This window comes from Rhodnius prolixus, unplaced genomic scaffold (genome assembly GCF_049639745.1).
Source record: "Rhodnius prolixus isolate KJV_2025 unplaced genomic scaffold, Rpr scaffold_7, whole genome shotgun sequence".
In the NCBI taxonomy this organism is placed as follows: Eukaryota; Metazoa; Arthropoda; class Insecta; order Hemiptera; family Reduviidae; genus Rhodnius; species Rhodnius prolixus.
Genome location: NW_027411582.1, coordinates 35,437,712 through 35,459,688, shown reverse-complemented (window position 1 = coordinate 35,459,688; position 21,977 = coordinate 35,437,712). Strand labels below are relative to the sequence as shown.

Below are 21,977 nucleotides of genomic sequence, written 5' to 3'. Positions count from 1 at the left end.
AAAGTGTGTTTGCTAGTCGCCTCTGTCCACGACACTCTAATTTGGTAGTTGGACGTAAAGCCCACCTTAAAAAAGTAGGCAATTACTTTACTTTTTGATGAGCTAACCTTTTTTGTTCGGGTGGTACTGAAATTCAGAACAGTCTAGCTTCTGTCGGATTCCGTGTTACATATAGAACAGGAAGTTCCTCCCTCACCATTTCCTGATTACTAGTTTATAAAGCATCGTGATCGTGCCAAATTTTCACTTTTTGAGTTTTCATCAAGGTCACCGCCAACAGAAAAAAGAAAACTGGTGAAAAGTAGCTTCAAAATTCTTAAACCTGAAGTAACCACCTTGTAGATTTAGTTTTTTTTTTGTGAGAGATTTTTCCCAAAAAATAGTACTATAAATTTTCTTTAAACTTTCCATATTTTACTAATGAATGTTATACAACTTTTCTTTTTTTTTTAATATCTTACTGGAAAATTCTATTGACACTTCCAAAAGCGAGAATTTTATGTACTTGGTACGACTCTATTACGATTTAGGTGACCCCCCTGCGAAACAAGTATTTCTAGTTAAAAATACTTAAGTTCTAATAGAAAGTTATAAATTAAAATCAACAGAGAAATATTTATATTATTTAATAATAAACTAATTTACTATTGATGACTGAGGTTGAATTGGTTGAAATTAGTGAGGACCTCGGTACAATCAGGAACGTAAATAATTGTAATTTGAAGCTCCTGTGGATTAGTTGTGGTTCTGGAATGTTGGACCCCGAAATGTTGGTTTTGTTTGGGTTATAATCGAATTATTTCTGGATAGACTGCAGCAGTCTTGTTTGGGGCTACTACTATACAAGCCTGTATCTTAGGGCAACTGCTGAGGTAAAAGGTATAGGGGTGGTAAGAGATCTTCCATTGGGCCTTTTATCACCCATTCTCCTCCATCATTCCTGACTTAACCAAGATTGTCTATCCATCCTGGGCTGTTCCATGGACCAGACATTAGATAAATGGTACTAAAACCAAACAAGAGGCTAGAACATTCTGTTTATTTTAGCTCCATAATGGAATATAGTGGTTAATACCCCCTCCCATCACCACTCAATAGACGAATTGTTCCCTTTTGTTCAACACAATTTATCACAATTTAAATAGGCTTCTAGAACGCCTCAAATATGATTACTTCAATGAAGCATTTTCACTACTCTTAGCACTCAGTAAGAGGAAGTTAAATATTCACATCGTGTACACTTCCGATTTTGCGTTTTTCATTAGATACCCACATTTTCAGATTCCGGTAATTTGGAAATCTCTAGCGAGCACACTCACACGACTAAGTAATCGCCTACTTTTTTCAGGCAGGGCTTAACGTCCAACTTCACCAATTAGATGTCGGTAGATGGAGGGTTCAAGTCCCCTGGTCTAGGCGTTGGATTTTATTTAATGGTTAATATGTTAGGCGGTTATAGGTTAGACCCGCACAGCTAAGATGTATTGTTGGTTTAGTGGGTTCGATTCCCCAGCTCTAGGTCTTGGATTTTATTTAATGGTTAATATGAGAAATTTATAGTAAAGACCGTATCGAAATAACTGCATTTTTTCGATTTACCGAAGTTAACCGCTGTCGAGTTCGAATTATCGAGAGTCGACTGTATACCAAAGGCTGGTGTGACGCCATTCGCAGCCTCCTATGATTGTACAGATCTTTTTCTACTGCAGCTGTGACTTTGATCTCACTTGGGCAACATCCTGTTACAATGATACAGCAAAATAAGGGACGTGTCAAGTGGTCAAGAGCGCGGCTTTGCAAGTGGGAGATCCCTAATTCGAATTTCGCGTATTTATTTGTTAGGAAAAATTGTTTATAGTAAAGCATGAGCTTCCGCCCCCCCCCCGTCCACGACACCTAATTGGTAGTTGGACGTTAAGCTCAGCCTGAAAAAAATAGGCGATTTACTCGTACTTACGAGTATATACCTTTCAAAGGCAATTCTTTTTTTTTTGCGACAGTTCTAGGGTTTGAGTGGGGATAAGCTTACCTTTTACAAATATTCAAAACTTTGAACTAAATCGGTTTACCGGAAATGCCATTTTAGTCAATAGATTTTTCTGGTTACTTAGAGTTTATTTTGAAAATGGTTTCAATAATTTTTCTTGAAGCTTTTTTGAAATTTAATTAAGAAGTGATTGTGTTTCCTGAGTTTTGAAGGAAATGAATCTGGAGATTATTAGTAATTGAAAGTCTTGTGAGTTGGTCAGCTGTGTTGTTTTGCAACTACGCAACATCACCATGGCTTCATCTTCATCATAGAGGTGGGGTGTTAAGTCGTAGGAGTATAAACTGGATTTGTATATCTATATGTATATATCATACGAAGTTACAAAAGCCTGGGGTGGGGGGCATTATAAAGAGTAAGCATGTTCAAACATGCAAAGAGATTTTGTATTTTAACTTGGTACGTACAACCATTTGTGTACAATGCACAGAGTGTTATGTGTGCGATTGTGTGTGTGTGTGTGTTAGATATCTGCTAAACTGTTAATGTTCACATCATCACCATTTGAATCAGAGATCGTCCTCATCATCACCACCATCATCGTCATCATCGTCGTCGTCGTCATCATCATGCTATCAGTCACGCATGACTGTGCCACAGATTTACCACAAACAATAAGCCAAACATTTACAACTTGGAATGTACATTATGTATATTTGAAGTTATGTTACCGTCAAAACCAAGTGAACTTGTTAGGCCGAACTAATTCATAAAAGTTGTTCGTTCGATGGCGGTATTCAACAGGTCTACCGCATCCATAATAATGTCGTATGTTATGTCTTATTAGTAAATCTAGCCACAATATACACAAAACAAATGTTTGCGTAGATTTAAAATTGATTGCAATTTTTAAATTTATAAATTTTCTTTGCACAATAAATTTTACTGAACTCATGTCAATATTTCCACGACATTTTCTCGTTTACTTACCAAGTAATCTAATGCGATCAAGTCACATTTCCGGTTTTGAGTCTTTACCAACTCAAATCTGTTTTGAGGACCCTTCTGTTCGAAACTTTGTTTTTAGAGAAAGGATTCTGTGTAATGTGTGACAACAAATACGGAAACAAAACAAAAAAAAAAAATTCTTAGGGGGCTGTAACTTATATTTGGATTAGGGGGTCGCGACTGTTACTTAGCGAACAGAATCTCTAAAATGGAAGTATCACTTAACTAGTTAAGCGGTGGAATTTAGTTTTTTACAAAAACCCCCCACAGTGTGCGGAATTAAAATCAGACAATGGACGTGGTTTACACGTCGAACGCAGCGTCGAAAACAACCAAAAAGTTTACAATAGCCGTAATAGTCACTGCCAGCGACTTTTTCTGCAATCTCTCTTTCTGGGGCTTGAGATAACCAGAGCATTCTGTGCTCATTGCAAAATCTTGCACCGCTTTTTCTCGTATGCATTGCTCTAGTTATAACTAGGGACGCAAGAGCTTTTACAAGGAATAGAAAAGAGCTTTTTGAATTCTGTGCAAAATGAAATCATGCTCGTACTTAGAGGTCTGAATCTCTATCTAAAAGGTTAAAACGGGCATTGCACAAGGGTTGAGAGCTTCTATTTGTGTGCCTAATTCCCCAATCTCTAATGCGGAGACCAAACATGTACCAACCACTTATCATTGGGCTGACTCCCACCACCTCCTCCGTATAAAATACTTGGCAGTTCTATTGGGTAAGATAAAGGAAACAACCCACCAAAATAATATTCTTATTGTATTTTATTAAAATTTCGAGTTTTTTTTTGTAGTTAATGGCAATTTTATATTTTTCACAACGAGTATACCACGTCGAACGCACCGTAATAGAGATTTGTGGTTTGACGTGTACAGGGTTTGTCCCAAAAGTAATGAGCCTCATTTTTTTGCCATGCAACTGTACAGCGCACACATGTGCGACCGGCTGGAAGTGGTGAAAGGGACTCTAAGCTTGCCAGCGACCCCTGGTTCAGTTGCGTACGAGCTCTCGGAGCGGTGGGACGTCATTTTTAGTAAACCTCTGCGCAGAGCCTCGTCGTGATTAGGATGGAGAGAACTTTGGAGCAACGCTATGCGATAAAATTTTGCGTCAAACTCCAAAAGACGGTGAAGGAAACGTTTGATTTGCTCACTCAGGCCTTCAAGGATGATTGCTTGTCGTACTCACAGGTCAAAAAGTGGCACAAGTCGTTCAAGGAAGGCCGGGAAGAAGTGGCCGATGAGGCCCGTTTTGGGCGTCCATCAACATCGCGTACGGACGATAATGTCACTCGTGTGCGAGATTTGTTGAACAAAGACCGCCGAATGAGTGTTCGTTTGATGTCAGAACAATTAAATTTGCCGAAAACAGATGTTCATCGAATTGTTTCAGAAGACTTGGCCATGCGTAAGATTTGCGCGAAACTTGTGCCAAAAGTCTTGTCCGACGCTCAAAAACTGCAGCGCGTGGAAGTGTGCAAAGAGCTGATTGAACTCTGTGAGGAGGACCCAAATTTCCTTGACAACGTCATCACAGGAGATGAATCATGGATCTTTGAATACGATCCAGAGACGAAAATGCAGAGTGCGGAGTGGCACACGACCTCGTCACCGCGTCAGAAGAAAGCACGAATGAGCAAGTCCCGCGTCAAGTCCATGGTCATCGTGTTTTTCGACGCTAAGGGAATCGTGCACTACGAGTTTGTACCACCTGGGCAGACTGTCAACAAAGACTTCTACAAAGAAGTTCTCAAAAGACTCAATCACAGAGTCACCCGCGTCCGGCCAGAGATCCAGTCGTCATGGAGACTCCACCATGACAACGCGCCGAGTCACACCGCCTTCGTTGTCAACTCCTATCTGACCCGGATCGGTGTTTCAACGGTGCCACAGCCCCCCTATAGCCCCGATGTAGCCCCGGCAGACTTCTTCTTGTTCCCAAGAGTGAAAAGGGAGCTGAAAGGAAAGCATCTGGAGACCCTGGACAACATTAAAAAAACCACGACGAGTTGCCTTAACAGCATTCCGAAAAGCGAGTTCCAGAGGGCCTACGATGCGTGGAAAACACGTTGGCAAAGGTGTATAGACGCAGGAGGTGACTATTTTAAAGAGTATTAAGTTGTAATTAATGTTTAATCAATAAATCTATTTTTTTGAAAAAAGGCTCATTATTACTTTTGGGACAAACCCTGTATACACATCAAACACGTTTAACTGGTTTTTGGAAAATTTAGAAAAGGGCGGAAACGAGGAGTGTGCGAACAAGCAGCAATAATGGCAGGAAACTCAAAATTTATATTTCCTTTTTCTTTTCTTTTTTTTGAACCTTCATGGGAAGACGACTGTAACTCAGAGGTCCATAAGTAAAGTAAAGTATTCGCCAATTTTTTCAGGTGGGGCCTAACGTCCTACTACCAATTAGGTGTCGTGGACGGAGGCGACTAGCAAACGTACTTTACTATTTCTCATTTAACCATTAAATAAAATCCAAGGCCTAAAGACCGGGAATCGAACCCAGTACCACAAGAGGTCCACAATCACTCTCCACCGGAAGGTGCCTTTTTTACAAAATGGCCCCCAAAATATTTTCTTTAATCTACTTAAACCCCCCCCCCCCACAACTTTCAAGGTGGCCATACTTGATTGGAGTACAAGAAAGTGATTTAAGAAAACAATTGGAAAAGTGAAACTGTACTTAGAAAACCGGAGAAATTTTGGCCCATAACAAGTTGTGATAACTAGTGAACTAGTCTTTCAGACCGTTTCCCCTCTTTCCTAGTGGTTTTTCCAAAAAGTTGGCCTTCAAGTTGTTGATTGTGGTAGAGTGATAGGTAAAAGAGAGAGGGAAGCCAGCGATAATTTCAAACAATGTTACTCCAACATACGGGTGATTCAAGTAAGATGAAAAAGTTTCCCTACTTAGAAGAGAATTGCTACTTAACCTTTATTATTGTAACAAGAAGTTTTGTATAAAAGCTCCTTGCAATATCTTGCTCTCAGAAATCTGGGAATTTTTCCCCCTTTGAATAGAGTAGAGCCAGCCAGCATGAGAAAAAGACTCTTTCTCTGGATATTGCCAGCCATGGAGAAGAGTTGACAAACACAACAGAAGTGATAAGAAAAGTCTTTCCTGTTTTCTCTGTCTCTCTCTCTTCTCTTTAAGGATTTGAAACTTACAAAATAATGTTCACACCTCAGTTAGTAACCATTCCAAAAAACTATGCACAAAGGAACAAAATTTAATTCCAACAAAAGACCCATACGCTGTGCACCTTACTTAAATACACAGACAGACAAACAGAAAGTGAGGAAAACTTGTATTAACATTAGTAGAAGCGGAAACTAAAATTACAAGACGTGGGTAAACTTTATTATAAATTTTTTTTTTTTTTAAACTTTAAATGTTAAGATGAAGTTGATAATCCTAAGTTTTGAAAACTAAAAGCGAGGTTATGTTACCTTCTATCTTAACCTTACTAAATGTAACCTTACTTCCGCTCTACTTTCTGCTACTTCCTTAGTTTCCATGTACCGTTAGCAATTTTCCTCGTCCCCCGAATCGCAAAACATACTTCCCTTTACTCGTAAGTTTACTTTTAAAACATTCCTCGATTAGCATATCCCGGGAATGCTGGTAGACAGAAGCGAGAGAATATGATGTATTCCTGTTAGTGGTACGGGGAAGAGTAGAAACAAAAGTATTTTGAAGTTGTCAGTTATTCCCTCTTAACCAAACTGTCTTTACCAATTAGTTGAAGTGCTGCTAACCTTCAACTTGCAAATACGTCTTCTAGTTTAAACATTGCTGGGACGTTAAAGTTTTTCTGCTCATGGAAATGCTGTTATTTTTGTAAGAATTTGATGGTACACCATTTTTTCCCCCCTAAATATCTGAAATTTTACTTTGTTCCTCGCTTAGAGTTGCTTTCCTTACTGTTTCCCTAATTTCCAGGATGAGAAAGTGATGAAACTTGTTCAGTGGTTTTGTAGAAATTTGTTCTGTGTGGGGCTAGTAGGTGTGTGTTTAATATTACGTATAGATGCCACTAGGGTGGTGTTGGTCTGAGTGGTCAAGAGCGTGGCTTTGTAAGTGGGCGATTCCCAATTCGAATCCCGCTTACGAGGTGTGACTATTAAATAACGAGACTATTGCTGTAAAACATTTTATTTTAAATCTATACATGTTTAGTTATTATCACCTTCAATATACACCCCCCTCCCCTATCACTACAACGCTCCATGCGAATTTACCATCGTTCGAAACAGTGCTGGATGTCTTTTTCTTCTCCTTGCGTGCCGCTTTTTCTTTCACTCAGCTTCAACGGACTGACATCGTGTTCATTTTAATTCCGATTTGACTTAGGGGGAACTGATAAAAATCACATGGGGCCAGGTCACAGGCGAATAAGGCGGATGTGGCCTAAAACAGCGGATGTTGTACTTGGCTAGAAACGTCGTCTTGACAGGCAATGCAATGTGAGCTGGCGCGTTGTCTTGATGGAGAAGAACCCATGACTTGTTCTTCCACAAATCGGGTCGTTTTTTCCTTACTCTTTCACGGAGTTAAGCAAAAGCACCTCACGGTAGTAATGTTGATTAATTATAATCGAATATTTTCATCCGTTTTGGACGTGTGGAAGGGCGACCCGGGCGGTCATCATCTCCGACTTCTTCTCGGCCATCTTGGAAACTTTTGAACCACTCAAAAACGCGCGCACGTGATTAACATTCATCGCCGTAAACTTCTTTTAATAAAAGATAAGTTTTAGTAGCGGTTTTACCCAGTTTCATGTGAAATTTCACGACAATTCGTTGCTCTACTACACGTGTAGTATATCATGTTTTCGGGCAAAACGAAACTAACACCTCTAGTACACAAACGGACGGTTCCGGTCAGACAGATTTCTCTACAAACACGAGAGAGACGCTGCAATCGAAAGAGAAGAGGCTTTACACTGCACAGCTGTTCGGTCGTTAGGATTTGGCGCATGCATAGTTCTTCTGTAGCAGCATCAGTCTCCTTTATTTTAATAGCCACACCTCGTATACCTACTTTGTCCCAGACTACAAATCCCAGACTTTACCAATAAATACGAGTGTTCTTTTGGAATCGGTATAGGGAATTTATAAAGCTGTATAATCAACTCACTTTTGTTGATTGCATTAAAATCTATTTTCCTTTATTGAAAAGTGAAGTGGTGATATTTTGATTTGGTCAACAGTTAAACGGCTGTTAAATTTACAAGTACTGTTTTGGTCCACTAAATGCTCTTTGTTTGGGGGGGGGGGGTCGCGTGACGTCTCAGGCTTCGTGGCTAGCACTCATAAGAATCTAATCTAACCAATTAAATTGTCACAAAGATAGACATACGGACTGACAGAAAACAGCAGAATAAAGAAATATATATTTTTTCAAAACGTCGTTAAGCTACTCATTCACTATGAAATATTACGATAATTTTTTTCATTTTTCATTTTTAGTTTATATTTCATTGGCGGATTAGTCCAGCGTAAAACTTTTTATCACAGCTGACCATATTCTCCTATCAGTTTATAAAACTAGTATTTCTCTCATAGATCTGGGTCTCAGTTTTGTTGCCTGAGAGAGTATGTGTGTGTGTAATGATAAATAGTGGGATCCAGAATATGTGTTAGGGAGAGCCATGGCTATGAAGGCAGGATTGCCCTAACCCTATCCCTCTAGTAACCACCAACATCAACCACTGGTTAGCCTGGATCCTCCGTGTATCTCCCCATTCTAGTAAACGTAAAATACGTAGCATATCGCCCAGTATTAGAATAGCTGTGAAACAGGAAATTTATCTTTGTACGATAAACTGAGCGTGCATGTGTGCGTGTGTAAAAGAGTGGGGAGAGATCATCCCCCTTCTATATAATAGATCATGTCCAATAATATAACAGGACTATTCCCTATTTTGATCACTCACCCCTGATAATGCCACCAGTTTAGATTATCTTTATTGCTCATTAACTTATTAGACATTATATCCTTCATATTTTGCATAAAGATTAAAATGATTGAGATAATTGGCACGCTGAATCTTCTGCTGACAATATCTGCACTCTTCTATCTTCTATCTTCACAATGAGTTTTTTTGTTTTTTTGTTTTATTTTGCGTCAATTAAATCGTACTTAAAAGTTAAGAAAGGGACTTTGTGTATACTTTTTTGTCTTTTTTTTTTTTGGCATTGGCTTCCGCCATTCAGCCAGAGCATCGTCTAGGTGCTTATCACTAGAATATCACTCACTCTCCATTCTTACTTATAAATACATTCGCTTCACTCATTCATCCCTCTACTATATACAAACTATTTACATACAAACTTACAACTAATGGATGGATCAGTACTCTATACGTATACCTGCCATCCTTATAGCTTAACCGAAATTAAAATCACCATAATCCTGCTCTAATCATTTTCTTCCATTCATTCTAATCGGCTATAACTTTTAAATACACTCCGTATTTCACTGCTAGGCTCTGCTACAGATTTAAGCCCATAGATGTTGGTGGAGAATATTATGTCTTCGTAGTGAAATGGTGCATCTAAATACCTGTATATGTCGTCAAACATTCGTTTCCTTTCCTTCTACATAACGTGGACATATCCATTATTATATGTTTGAAATCCTTCTCCTCATTGCAATCTACGCAAAGAGGAGAGAGGACATTTTGTTGCTCCAGTGAAGATACGATCCGCGCACCGTGTGGTTTTTTTGTGAATATTTTGCCGGTGCCTATGGTTCAGCTTACAATTGCAGCTTTAATAAAAGCTTGAAAGTTTAAAAATTATAATTATATTAATTTTTAATTTGAACTACCCTCGAAATCAAAAAACTACACTTAAAAACTCCCTTAAAGCTCACAATTCGAGACTCGTTGCATGCCTCATCTTTTCGTGGACTTCCGGCAGTTGAGTTTAAAAAGGCTCTAGCCTTTCAGACCTTTTTAACTTTAACAAGCGGAAATCGAAAACTGGAGTGGAGAAAAAAAAAACTGCGCAAGTGCAGAAGGCTGAGAAAAGCTACAGCGTTTAGTATAATCCTGGAATGTTCATGCTTCGTTTATTCGTAAGCTGAGAAAAAAAAATCTTGGAACATGGTTAACACAAATTTTTGTAAGAATCACTATTTCGTGTTCAGAAAGCTCGAATTGTTAATTTCCTGTCTGCACAATTGCAAATCTCCTTAATATTAAGGGAAAAGAGAAAAGTTGAAGTTCTTATATTTCATTTTTGGAAATGTAAGGGACCACCACTAAGTGTGACGACATCCGCCATCATTACGTGATCTTAAATAGTATCGATAACTGTTGCAAGTTTTACTCATCAGGTGGAGCTACTGTAAGCGTGGTAAAAGGCTATATGTAAAAGGAAGTTTAGCCCAAATCTTGGAGGGGGGGGAAGGCGAGGTTTGTGAATAGCCTCATAAGCTTGAATAATTGAGTTGTAACGCTTGAACGTGATCTATTTCCCCATGGTAAAGTGGACTAGGCCACAAGTGTATTTACCCAGGGATAATAGGGCCTACAATGTCCGCCTACAAGGCATATAACATATATCAAGATAGGGAAAACTTTATAAAAGCTTCATTATGTCGGGAAATTGGATAGCCTACTCTCTCGGCTCTCTTTAGAAAAGAAACAAATTGGCGCTTCTTTTTGGAGGGCTTATGTAAGGCCTAGGAACTCATAAATATGTACTTACACATACATGAATAAATATTCATAAGTTGTTAGTGTTGATAGATTTTTATTGAATAAGAAAACTTTTGGGGGTGGAGAGGGGGTGTAGGGCACGAAAGGGAAGTCTTATCTTTGTGTGGAACTTCTTCCAAGAACTTGAAAAGCTGTTCAGATTTTCCTGTCTGATCCTGTGTAAAATAGGGGGGGGGGGAATCCTTACTTAGATTCTCTCACAAGATTTTTCTCTTTTACTTGTAAGACTTTTCTTCAAATTGACTGATTACAAAAGTAAGAGAATGAGCTTCTCTCGATTACCCGTTCAAGATTACGATAAGCACAAGATTTAATAGATCACAAAGGCGCCGAGGTAACATGTATTGTGGTACTGGGTTCGATACCCGGTCTAGTCGGCCTTTGCTTTTATTTAATGGTTAATAAAAGAAATACAGTAAAGTACGTTAGGCGGTTATAGGCTAGACCCGCAAAGCTAAGATGTATTGTTGGTTTAGTGGGTTCGATTCCCCTGCTCTAGGCCTTGGATTTAATTTAATGGTTAATGTGATAAATTTATAGTAAAGTATGTTAGGCGGATATAGGCTAGACCCGCAAAGCTAAGATATATTGTTGGTTTAGTGGGCTCGATTCCCCCGGTCTAGGCCTTGGATTTTATTTAATGGTTCATATGAGAAATTTATTATAGTAAAGTATGTTAGGCGGTTATAGGCTAGAGGGCTAGACCCGCAAAGCTAAGATGTATTGTTGGTTTAGTGGGCTCGATTCCCCCGGTCTAGGCCTTAGATTTTATTCAATGGTTAATATGATTTTATAGCAAAGTATATTTGCTGGTCGCCTCCGTCCACGACACCTAATTGGTAGTTGGACGTAAAGCCTGCCTGAAAAAATAGGCAATTACTTTACTTTACTTTAATAGATCACAATCACAATATATTTGCTCTAAAGGAGAATCGCCATCAAAGTTAAGTTCAGGCAAAGTCATGTGAAAGTATTTTCGTACTACAGCTTACTGTTCCATTATTTTTGGTGACTGATTCATTGTTTCAAAAGGTTGAAAAAATAATAACTGCCCGTTTCAGTCATGATATTCATTTATTGTGCCGAGCTTTCGACCTAGGGAGCACTAGGTCATCTTCAGGGCTAATTGTGACAATGTAATACTTCACATCATTAAAGGTTCACGAGCAGTCAAGACAGAAGACACACCAAAAGGAGGGGCAAGAAAATTGGCCCTTAGAAAAGTGCCTTACCCTTATTAGTAAAGTAAGATTTCCCGTCGCATGTACCGAGAGTTTCCCTTATTTTAATAAGTATTAAACTTGCTGATTTTCTTAAAATAATGAAAAGAAAAATAAGAAAAAACCTAAGTAGTAAAGTTTTCATTGTTTTTATTTCCAGATTTCATTTATTCATTTCTTTTTCCTTCCATTTTCCATATTGAATGCAACATGTTTTCCAGTTGGAGAGAAATGTACGAAGTAGTTTCCTATCCTTATTCCCTAATCCCTCTGGCTTCTTGCTAGGAAAGAAAAAAAAAAAAAAAAAAAGGATCAAACGAGGGAAAATGTAAGTTGCTCCAGTCAGTGATGTGCCTATTTCCCTAATGTATTCCAATCCAATAGCTTGGAAATAAAGAGACTGCAAGCTAGAGATGGTTCAGATGATGCTAAGGTTTTTAGCGGGGAAGAGTTTTCTGACAGTTTTTCACGAAAGAGAAAAGAAAGAAAATAGGGATATTTTTGTTGTGGTTGTTGATGTTTTTGTAGGTTACTGTCAAGGTTTTTCCAACTTTTTGATAGACTTTTCTTTTATTTTCCTGCACTCAACCATGATGAATAGTTTCCTGACTAACTTGTTTTTTTTTTTCATTCATTTTTAGGAAAAACCTTTATGAAAATTTAGTTTTTATGATTTTAGTTCTTGTTCGCTGGGGGTACACATCTTGTATGCAGCTTCTGGTGATTATTTCCTGTGGCCAAGAATAGTTATCATTACTTCTTAAATTATTATCTTCATTTTCTCTTTAGAAAATTCTATAAATTTTCTTTCTCTAATAATAAAAAAACTCTATGAAATGTTATTAGTTAATAATTATTAAATATAATTAACTATAAATCATAAAATCTAAACTTGGTTTGTTCACGTTAATTCCATTCTGGGTGCGTTCCACTCAGCGTTCACAACGACCACGCTCACGACCGCACGGTTTTGCCCGTTCCACTTGCTTGCGAGCGTTACAATCGAAAACCCAAGTGGAATGGACTATGGGGGTGTTTCAACCGTTCATGTAAACATTACAAATGGCGGCCTAGAAAATAAGTCAGAAGCTTGGAGAGGTTATTTTTTAATTTTAACCCCGTTTATAAGCGATTATAATAAACTATATTAATTATTGGTAAAGTTGACTTACGAGGTCTGTAAATTAAGTGAATAGACTGATTTTTTTAAATTTTTGTATTCATAAATAATTACAATTCTATATTGTCACCTTCAAAATAACTTCCTTCTGGAGCCACACAGCGCTGGTGACGTTTCTTCCACTCCTCATAGCAGTGCATCAAGAACAAGTGGGTGTTGCATCACAATAATGCTCCTTGTCACACAGCAATTTCAATAAACCAGAGTTTTGGGCCAGTAAAAACATTCCTGTGACTCTTCAGCCTCCTTATTCGCCCCTGACTTGAGTCCTTGTGACTTTTTTCTCTTCCCGAAGTTGGAAAAATCACCTCAAGGGAACTCATTTTGGGACAGTTGAAAACATTCAAACGGCTAAAGGCTATTCCAGTATCGGAGTTCGAGCACTGCTATGAGAAGTGGAAGAAACGTCTCCAGCGCTGTGTGGCTTCAGAAGGAAGTTATTTTGAAGGTGACAATAAAGAATTGTAATTCCTTTTGAATAAATTTTTTTTAAAAAATCAGTCTTATTAATTTACAGGCCTCTTATATTAAAAATATACAATATATACATTATAATTCAATATTACAATTTCGTGAAGTATTTATATTTACGTTTAAATAAAATTAAAATGTCTTTTGTGGCAACAGTAGGATATTTATTAATGCAACGTATTAATGCTTTAGAAAGTTCTTCATCTAGTTCAGATGTAAAGTGGAATGCAATTTTACAAAATCGCAATGGTGAAAAGCGAAAACTTAGGCGACCGTATTATTCACTATCAAAGTGTAATTGGCCGTTATTCAGTGATTAAAACTGTCCGGTAGGACAGTTGTATAAGGGTTGATCGTCAAAAACTGCACGAAAAAGCGTAAAGTTGAAAAACACCCAACTTTGACAATTTTTTTCTCTTTTTCTACAAAAGATAAAATTCTCAAATTTTCTTTAAAATATAGTGCAAACCCTCCTTTATAGCTGTAATTTTTTTGCAACAACCCAGATCTAATAGGTTTCGAGAAAAAAGTTGCTGAAAATGATTTAGTATGTAAAAGGGATAAGTAATTTTTCATTTTATTATTTTTTTTAGACTTTCGAGAAACACATTCAATTATTTACTTGAGCTAATACTTTTATTTACATGATACATATTTTTTCGGTCGCCATCTTTCCTTTTAAAAATTGCGCCAAATTTCTGAACGTCCACTTTGATCCAGCTCTGTAGGTGGGGCGTTGTGAGCTTCCCGTGAGCGAAAATAATGACGTCATTAGTGACGTTTTCGCCACGACCACTGTGACCGCAGTCGTCATAGTGGAACGGCTGAAGATATATTTTGATCGTAGTGAGCGCTTAGTAGACCGCACCCTTCTAACTAACCTATCTGATGACATCATCTCAGAGGACTCCAAAACCTACATATATCTGGTTAAATCTCCATGCACTGTTGCAAAATACTCCTTCCGGAAAGAGTTAGTAAAAACTCCGCATTAAAAAAAAAAAAAAAATACTGCGGAAAAAATGACCCAAAATAACAAAGGTAAAATAGGGTGTATTTCAGTTGGTACAGGGCTGCAGTAATTAAATATTAGAACAGTTACGTGCTCGTGGTCGCTGGTTCAAATCCGGCTGGGAGGATTAAAATTTTTAATAATTAATATGGCTTTAGTGTAGAATTATTTAAAAAAAAGACCTTCCACATACATTCAAAATAAGTTCATTTGTAGGGAACAAAATTGTAATCAATCTGGAAACCACAAAGGTAACCGTTGAGTTTCTATGACAACAAACCTGTTACTACCGCTACTCAATTAGCCAATGCTATCCAATTTAAAATGTTTAAACAGTTCTGCCAACTCAAAAGCCAATTGTGGCTTCTATATAGAACAGAAGAATAACTGATTAAGTTTCAATAATACAGTTGGTATGATTCCACACACCCCCCGCCCACCAAAAAGAAAAAGATAGAAAGAAAGAAAAAAGGAAATGACAAAGTAGATTGAAGAAGCCATGTTTTCCGTTATGTTCTTGACATGTTTTTTTACTAGGTGTGACATTGTCACGTAATATCAATGTCAATTTCCTCACTTTTCTCTTTTTTACAGTTGAAGTGGAAAAGCATTGCGATCGTGTCAAAAAAATTTTTTCCCTTAAGGTCGAAAAAGTGGTTTGCAGAAAATGGTTTTACTGTGGTGTGCGTGTGTGTGTGTGTGTGTGTGTGTGTGTGTGTGCGTGTGTGTGTGTGTGTGTGTGTGTGTGGGAAAAAAATACGTGAAAAACTGGAAATATTCAGATTTAATTCCTTCTTCTTACCGGAAGTATCGCTTTAAAGAATAGATTTTCACTTTTCTGGGATTTAAAAAAATATTTTCCTACCATTTTTCATTAAACTTCCGGTGTACAACAATCAATAGATTATTTTTTTTAATTTTATTTGAATAATTTCCTTGGGAAATTCGTTTTAGGACATTCTGAGGAGTGATTGGGGGGTGGGGTGGGGATTTAGATTAAAGAAGTCATTTCTGCATGATGTGTTTAATCTGGCTACCTAAGGCGCGCCAACATCTGAGGTTATTGGTGCCAGGAGCTTTCTTTAGTCTCCTGATATTCTCTCGTTACTGACAACAGTGTTGCTGTTAGAAGCTCCTAATAAAGAGAAAAATCTAAGAGGCCAGCAGCTGGTTTCGAACCTGTGACCTTTGCGATGGAATCCAGTATTAGCTAACCCCCTCCCCTAGAATTAAGTAGTGTTTGAAAAAAAATCTGTAGAAGTTAGAAACCTCAGAATGTCGTATGGAGGGGATACATACTTGAGATTTATTTTTTTCTGAGATCTGGCTTAAAAACGATTGTGTGTTCTCTAAGGGCGGGGACATTTTATTTATAAAAGTGATTTAAGTTAGAATTTTTTTTTTTGTAAAAAATGGGGAAGAGGTTATATAGTGGAAAGGTTATATTTAACAGTTGTATGAGAGAGAGAAAGATAGAGTTAAAGTGGGTTTGGCTTGACTAACAGACCCATAGAATGCGCTGTATGTATTGTGTAAAACTAAAAAAGGGTGTGTGGAAAGGGTTCCGAGTTTGGATGGGTCCACATTTTCTCCCATAAACTACTCTATTCTAGTATTGTACACAATTATAACCCTTTAGGGCTAGCCATCTTTTTTTTAAAAGGCATTGGCCGCAGTCTCACTCTCTCTCTGTCCCTAGACCGCACACAGTACTACCAACCGATTTATATCAGTGCTGAATTGTCCGTATTGTGTGACAAAAGGTTTTCTAACCAAGCAAGTGTGGAGGAAGTGGTGAGGGATGGTGGAAGAGGAGGAGGAGGACAGATAGAATGGTAGAAGGAGATGAGAGATCCTACCAATCTAGGGAGGCACATCTTCTGGGGCCAATATAAACAAGCTGCCCCACAGAATATAACCTTAGCCCGCCCTTTCTAAACCAGTTTTGTTTATAACCTTCCATTCATGTGGTCATCTATTGTGGTTACTGGTGGAGATCTCTTCTATTTTAACTTTTAGTTTACAAAAGCAACTAGAACTTACACACCAGTCCGTATTTTCCAAAAAAAAGACAGCCCTTTAGAGCTCGCTTGCCGCCATATCATCATATCTCTTTCTATCTTCTCTGTTGCTTCAACTTTACCCCGTTACTCTTTTAGGCGGGGAAACTCTTAGCATTTTACTCTCTTTCTCTAGTTCTGCCCAGACGTACTAACACTAAGGGTCTGAGATTAGCAACCGATCTACTCAGCCATTTGTTCGTCTGCAAGCGTGTGCCTTCCTGCAACCATATAACCATACAAAATAGAAAAACCCTTTGTTCAATTTCAGCCTACCTCATACCTAGTCTCCGACCAATAATTTTCCGGGAAAGCTTTGCAACAAAACGATGTTATTATACTTGTGCAACAAAAGGGACAAAAATTAATTTATATCCCTTTCTACTGATTGTTAGCACTTTGTTTTCGTGCTGTAGATTCAATATCCAATTTAAGTTATTAATCATTGTAAGGGAACAATGCCGCTGATTGGAACAGAGTAACAAATAACCGCTTTTGTGCTTAACTGCTTTTATAGCTCAAGTTTGGTGGTAACATCTTCAAAGAATTCCAGCCATTAAGTTGTAGCTTAAGCTTAAGAAATACTCGTTTCGAGTATTTACATTCAGTTTTGTTCAGATGTTGTAGTACGAGGTGTGGCTATTAAATAACGAGACTGATGCTGCTATAGAAGAACTATGCATGCGCCAAATCCTAACGACCGACAGCTGTGCAGCGTAAAGCCTTCTCTTTCGATTGAATCGTCTCACGTGTTTGTAAAGAAATCTGTGTGACCGGAACCTGACGTGTTTGTGTAAGAGGTGTTAGTTTCGTTTTGCCGAAAACATGATACCTACTACACATGCGTAGTAGAGCAACGAATTGTCGTGAAATTTCACACGTGAAACTTGATAAAACCGCTACTGAAACTTCATCTTTTATTAAAAGAAGTTTATGCTGATGAATGTTGTATCACGTGCGCCAGTTTCCAAGATGGCCGACAAGACGTCGGAGATGATGAGACCGCCCAGGTTGCCCTTCCACACGTCCAAAACGGATGAAAATATCCGATTATAATTAATCAACATTACTACCGTGAGAGGTGCTTGCTCAACTCCGTGAAAGAGTAAGGAAAAAAAACGACCCGATTTGTGGAAGAACAAGTCACGGGGTTCTCCATCAAGACAACGCGCCGGCTCACACTGCATTGTCTGTCACAAGACGTTTCTAGCCAAGTACAACATCCGCTGTTTTAGGCCATCCGCCTTATTCGCCTGACCTGGTCCCATGTGAGTTTTATCTGTTCCCCAAAATCAAATCTACATTAAAAATGGAACACGATGTCAGTCCGTTGAAGCTGAGTGAAAGAAAAAGCAGCACCCAAGGAGCTCACAGAAGAAAAAGACTTCCAGCACTGTTTCGAACGATGGTAAATTCGCATGGAGAGCGTTGTAGGGATAGGGAAGTGGTGTATATTGAAGGTGATAATAATTAAATATGTATAAATTTAAAATAAAATGTTCTCGTTATTAAATAGCCACACCTCATATTGCAAAAGAAATGTTTTATTTGTATGTGTTGTCAAACGTTTTTGACTCGGGTGTGTGCCTTTCTCAGTGGTTCTCTCAGATTGAATAGCTGAAGAAGCTGTCCTAATTCGTTAGCCCGTTGCTTGTTATGTAAACCTTGCTTTTACTGGTTTAAGCTGTATCTGGCTCCTCCTGGACTCCTAAACTCCCAAAAGTTCGAATTAAATTGATGCTTTACCATCTTATCGCTGATCGATTTTCTATAATCCCATTCAATATCCTACTATTTTCTTTGAAACTTTGTATCCAAATAGCGTCATAAGAAAAAGTGTTTTTAGTTTGTTCGATAGAATTTTGATTTTTCTGAAGGTGTATTTTTTCTAAATCGGGAAATAGTGGTTCAAGTAGTATGTGAAGAAAATGTAAATAGTTTTAGGTAAGGTAGGGGGGGGGGGAAATAAAGGGAAAAACTAGAAAATAGAGTTTTTTTTTTATATTTTTATTTGAGATGACTGTAAGGTGGTAGAACTGTTAAAGGATGTGTCAACTCCAGGTGACGTACATCAAATTGCTTCCAGTTCCCAGAGCCACAGCTAGAGCGAGAGAGTGTATGACGTCACTAAAGCCCCTTTTCTAGATATGTGAGCAGCACTTCCAAGCAAATTCATTTACTTTTCTCCTCCCTTCTTTCTATTATAAGACCCCCCTTGTCGCGATCTTACTGGTTCCTAAATCTGCAAATAACCATGCTGAATAAATTCAATATTCTACGCCATATTTTTTTTTTTTTTTGTTAATATTTAATTAAGTAAATAAATAAGAAAATATTTGGAGTGGCCCTCGCACGACTTCCTGCTATAATTCTTCTTCATTGATCAGTTTTTCCCAACTTCCTTATTTTTTAAGAACCATGGTTTAATAATTTATTTATTTAACGCTGATAACCTTATTTTGAAGCATTTTTTTATGGTATTAAATACCGGAAACCCATTGGGTTTAAGTTACCTCGTAAAACTACGAGAAAATGGTTTCTGCTTTAAACTAACAAAACTTATAAGTTATCGATTTTTCTTTTTACTGCTTCTTGTTCCTCGTAAGCTAAGTTATGACGATCGTAAAGATTTTCCTTTTTCTTTTCTTTTTTTTGGAATTTTCTCGGAAATATCCATTTTGTGATAGCCGTAAGAAAATGTTTTTTTGTTTTTCATCTACTTTGTGTTTCCCAATTTCGATCCAATCATAAATCTTACCTGAATTATTTTAATTGTATTTTTTAAGAGGATTTTCGGCTTTAAATCTGTTTAAAACTTCTCGCCATATTACTTGACAAACGTTCGAAACTTAACCTACGTAACAAAAGACTCTTATATCATCTACTGTTACTGCGACCTATTTGGGGGTCATACGGCATCGAAGAATGGGGGATCGACAAAGCGTTCCAACTCACTACGCCTCCAGACATTACAGTCAGCAAATTCTTCGAAAACTTCTTAACGCTTCCGTTCTCATGCATCTAACCTCACCTTCCATACTTACTCAAGGGCTATAACGGTCCATGAAGGACCCGAGCCTCAGCCACTACAGCTCTCCACCCTATCTCTGGTCTCTTGCCGACTTTCTCCATCTCTGCTGACCAATGGCTTCCAAATCTTCCTGCACGTCGGTCAACCATCCTAGTAGAGGCCTATCCTTTGGCCTTTTTGTTCCAGGGTGTGCATATAGAGCTTTCCTGGGACCTCACTTGTCTCCTCCATTCGGTGCAAATGTCCCAGCCATCGTAGTCTACCCAGACTTTATAGTGGCTACTATATCAGGCTCACCGAACTCAGTTCAACGACTTCTCGATTCGTCCTGATTCTATAGCCAACCTGCGTCCTTTCAGGTTTGAAAATCCTTCTAAATACTTTTCTTTTCCCACATCTGCACAATCTTTGTTCGTCCGCTTTGGTTAATACCCATGCTTCCGAACCGTAGCTAACGATTGGACGCAGGTCACCTTCCAAAATGACCTCAAAATCCCTTTCATTACAGATCTTGCTAACACTCGTTTTCTCAAATTCATCATTCCATTCTACAGCAGCTCATCCTTACCCTCTCATAGAACACCTATCTTCCTCCACATTACCAGGAGATTGAGGAGAAGATGGCCTATCGTGATCTACTCTTATCGTGAGAGCAGTATAGCAAGAGCCAGTTACTGGAGTGACACCACTGGGTGCCTTCTCCACTCGTGATTTTCTTTTATTTTTTGTTATCATGAACCATATTTGTTTGTTGCAACAACTATTGCTGTGCTAAATTCCAACAAAAGATTTAAAAGAAACAAAAACAAAAAACTTTGTAATAATTATAATTATAAGAGAAATTTGATTTTTAATTTTTATTAATCTATTCTTTTCTTTGATTGCAGGTAAGACAATAGCCGTAGTTTACCGTAATTACCGGCGGAAGTACCTCGTAACCAGGTAAAATGTTTTTATCGTAAATAAATCGTAATCAAAAAGAAGAAAATTCGCTTTTCAGTCATCGAATTTTTTACTTTTTTTCTTATTCCTCGAATAAGAAAAGTTATTACGGATCGTAGGAGATTTCCCATTTTCAGTTTCCATGGAAAATATTTGTTTTGATGTATATTTGAGTCCAAAAAAAGTGATTATACGAGTACATGATTCGCGTGGGCGTGTGTGTGTGTATAAATAACTAAATAATGGAAAATAGGGGAAAATTCAAATTTGATATTTTTAATTTAAGTACCACCACGAATATAACCTTCTTTTGGCTCCGGAAATGACCCGTTTTTCTTCTTGTGTGTGTGTGTGTGATTGTGTTTCTTTTTCTCTCTTTAAAATGGTTCCAAATCATTTTTCCATACAATTTCCATGTAATAATTTACCCACTTAAATACTGATAAATAAAATAAATAAATAAAAAAACGGATATTGATATCACAATACTATTGGGACAGGATGTTACGTAAAAGAAGATATTTTACGAGTTAAGATTGCGTAATAAAGTGAGAGATATGTTGAATCATATTTCTTTTACGATTCTGTAGTCAGTTTTTCAAGTTATTACACAATTCTGAATGGAAAATCTTTTTTCCTCTATACAAATACCCAATTTTCTTGTCCAACATTCGTTCAAGATTTTTTTTTCAACTTTAATAAAATCCAAACTTATTAAATTCTCTCATTTTCAACTTTTAAATTTTTGTACAATAAATGTTTTTTTAATTTTTATAATGCCTTGTGTCTCTGCTTGTAGCAAAAGTGCTTCTTGTAAAATTATTAAAGAAATTATATTTTTTTAGCTTTGACGATTCTAATTTTAATTAAATCCTTACTAACAATAAAATGTTAAAACTAATTTAAAAAAAAGAAAAAAAAAAAGGTAAAAAAAAATCTTATTATTGCCCAGCAAAATCTCGATTGATTAACAACCTCCTCTGGTAGCTCAGTTGGTAGAGCGGTGGACTGTAGTTGGTATCTAGGGTGGTGTTTTAGAGCAGTTATCCATAGGTCGCTGGTTCAAATCCGGCCCGGAGGAATTTTTTTTTTTACCTATTGAATGCGAGACACTTACAAAAAAAATTGAATTCATTTTAAATTACTGATATTTTTATTTTTTCTAAATTATGTAAAAAAATTTTATGATTAATTTTAATGAACGCCAAATATTTTGAGGCTAATTTCCCGTTTTCTAAAATTTTATACTTTTTTTTTTGACGTGAATACGTCTTTAAATTTGCTATCATATGGAGGCAATCCAAATAAAACCTAA

The 21,977-nt window shown here is 37.5% G+C and overlaps 2 protein-coding genes and 1 non-coding gene across 3 annotated transcripts in view; all 3 read left to right on the top strand.

Moving 5' to 3' along the window:
• Positions 1-21,977, top strand: part of LOC141447530 (lachesin-like) — an 860,405-nt gene that overhangs the window by 8,895 nt on the left and 829,533 nt on the right. The gene's annotated exons all lie outside the window — the stretch shown is intronic.
• On the top strand, positions 4,076-5,125 carry LOC141446605 (protein GVQW3-like). The gene has a single exon (XM_074113151.1). It carries the CDS (start codon positions 4,076-4,078, stop codon positions 5,123-5,125), a length of 1,050 nt encoding a protein of 349 aa, XP_073969252.1.
• TRNAY-GUA (transfer RNA tyrosine (anticodon GUA)) lies at positions 21,640-21,743 on the top strand. Its single transcript has 2 exons — positions 21,640-21,676; positions 21,708-21,743. It is a non-coding gene; the product is annotated as a tRNA-Tyr (tRNA).